Source organism: Cyprinodon variegatus, unplaced genomic scaffold, assembly GCF_000732505.1.
Source record: "Cyprinodon variegatus isolate N-32 unplaced genomic scaffold, C_variegatus-1.0 Scaffold320, whole genome shotgun sequence".
NCBI lineage: Eukaryota > Metazoa > Chordata > Actinopteri > Cyprinodontiformes > Cyprinodontidae > Cyprinodon > Cyprinodon variegatus.
Genome location: NW_015150773.1, coordinates 144,060 through 146,550, shown reverse-complemented (window position 1 = coordinate 146,550; position 2,491 = coordinate 144,060). Strand labels below are relative to the sequence as shown.

Below are 2,491 nucleotides of genomic sequence, written 5' to 3'. Positions count from 1 at the left end.
GGTGGGCTTTGCCTTCAGCCCAGTCCAGAGTGAACTTCTGGGTTAAGACTGTTTTCCCAATGCCAGCCACTCCCTTAGTGATCACTGTTCTGATTGGTTGATCTCTTCCTGGTAGGTCTTTAAAAATGTCTTCTTGTCTGATTGTTGTTTCTGGTCTGTTTGGTTTCCTGGATGCTGCATCAATCTGTCTGACCTCATGTTCATCATTGACCTCTCCAGCCCCTGCCTCTGTGATGTAAAGCTCCGAATAGATCTGGCTCAGAAGGGTTGAACTTCCTGCTTTACCGATCCCCTCAAAAACAGACTGGAATCTCTTCTTCAAGTTAGCTTTAAGTTTATGCTGACAAACTAAGGACAAATGTTCTGAAAATGGAAGAACATAATTAGCATTGAAAAAGAATCAATTAATAGATTAGTCAAAAGATAGATAGCTTGTCTCTTCTTAATGAAACAAGTTCCTTTTGGCATCAGGTTTTTTTTTATTAGAAATCCTCTTACTGCTCTGCAGATGCTCAGCCAGCTCCTCCTGCTTCATCTTCCTCAGGAACTTCAGAGTAATTTTCATCAAAGCTTCTCTGCAGCTGCTCAGCTCTTTATCCTCAGCTTCTAACTCATCCTCGTTCTCCCAAATATCCTCTGAGCTTTCTGGGTGATCTGGACTAAGAATCTTCTGGATCTTCTTCAGCTCCTTCTTCACAAAAGTAACAATGTTTTCCTCCAGCAGCTGGAACAAAACAATATATTAATATATTAATTATTGTTGGACAGACTGGCTCCTCTGGTCTCTGAGAGCAGCATGGGGATAACTGTGAAGGGAACTAAGGGAAATGAGTTGTAGTAAATACAGACCATAAATGTGGAGTCCAGTTGAATTTGGTGCTGCTGGGCAGATGGACCCCTGGGAACCTCTGAGTTCTGCTGGTCCACTCTGTGAAAGAACCGGGAAGCATTAAGTCACTTTCTGTAGAACAACAAACGGACAGGATTCAGGGACTCCTGTCCACAGGGGGGATGTTCCTATCTAATCACAGATGTAGCTGCTATGGTAACTGTGTTTAAATATGGCTGATTTCTCTGAGCTTTAAAAGCTCAGTTGTTTGACTTTCTGAGAAATTTGAAACTGAAAATCAATGATCAACCTAGTTCTGGCTTCCTATGGTGAGGAGTTCAGTCATTAACCTATAACCCAGACCTTTTTACAGAGATACCAGATTTTACTACTTTGGTTGAAAATAAAGTTCACCTTAAAAAATGATACTACGCCACGCTAAAGGTCATATCAGATCCCTGAACATCTGCTGCCTGACTTCAATCTGGAGGTTTGAGTTTTCTGCAAGTGAGTAGTACGGTATAGTCCCATTGTTTTGGTTTTAAAAAAACGATGGTTTTCTGGGGTTCTGTTTTGACTTCAGATATCTTAACTCAACGCCAACGTGGCAATTATTTCCAATGCCAAAAATAGATGAGTTGTTGAAGAATCTTAACAATTCAAATTTCATCAGCACTCTTAACGTGAGCAAAGGATATTGGCAACTCTCCTTGGTACGAGAACCAAAAGAATAACTGCCAGCTTTTACAAAGCCATTTGGCTTGTACCATTTCACTTCTGGGCCCTTTGGACCAGTGACCCCTTGCTCACACTGGCTCCGGTGCGGTTACCGAGCCGACAGAGACCGCAACTCCCGCACACCCCCTCTCACACCGCCCTTTTGACTACGGTGCGGTGCGGTGTAGAGAAATTAGTGCGCACCTATGATTAAAGTTATATAATTAAAGTTGTATGCATGTCATCTTTTACATTGAATAAAGAGCTTAGTTTAAAGGTCTAATCATTTTTAACATGGAAGGGTCTGAGCTGCGAACAGTACAGCTGTACAAATAAGGCTGATTAGATAGTGCACCTTTGCAGGAGTAGACTGTTAATGAATAACCCTAAAAGAGCAGCCTTTGCAAAGGAAAGTTTCTAAGAAAAGATGGAATTTTGGGTACAGCAGATGGTTGGGACCACTAATGTTCCAAGTACAGCAACAGAAGGGCAGATGGCCAAGGTTATTTAGGCCTCAGAAGCAGCAGAAAAGTCAAGATAAGGCCGGTTGGAGGAACATTGGCGCAGATGTATCCAGCCTAGTTAAACAAAATGTGTTTGGAAAATGGAGCTATAGGTTTTAACACACACACACCCTGAGCGGTACAAATGTAATGATTTACTGAAACTTTGAGCACCCTAGTTCAATGTGAAATATTGCAAGCATAGATCACGGAATAGTTTTATGTGAAATGTTACAATCATAATTACTGGATGAAAACATTGTTTTAAAATAATAAAAACTAAACTGAAAACTGTATTTTGACATAATAATAGCTGGAAAATAAATGGTTGTTGATTAAATAGCAACATATGTTATTATGACTTATAAGAAAAAGTAATCATGACATGTAATGAAGTGTTTGTTGATTAAATATATAAAAAATGTGTTTTGAACAAGGCTTT

At 40.1% G+C, this 2,491-nt stretch overlaps 1 protein-coding gene across 1 annotated transcript in view; it reads right to left on the bottom strand.

Annotated features, from left to right (window-relative positions):
- LOC107091001 overlaps window positions 1-2,491 on the bottom strand; it is a 14,778-nt gene that overhangs the window by 11,622 nt on the left and 665 nt on the right. Inside the window, exons 2-4 of the mRNA XM_015384698.1 lie at window positions 850-928; window positions 499-724; window positions 1-363 (exon numbers count right to left, since the gene is read on the bottom strand). Of these exons, the coding sequence (XP_015240184.1) occupies window positions 1-363; window positions 499-724; window positions 850-928 (668 nt within the window). The remainder of the gene's footprint in view (window positions 364-498; window positions 725-849; window positions 929-2,491) is intronic.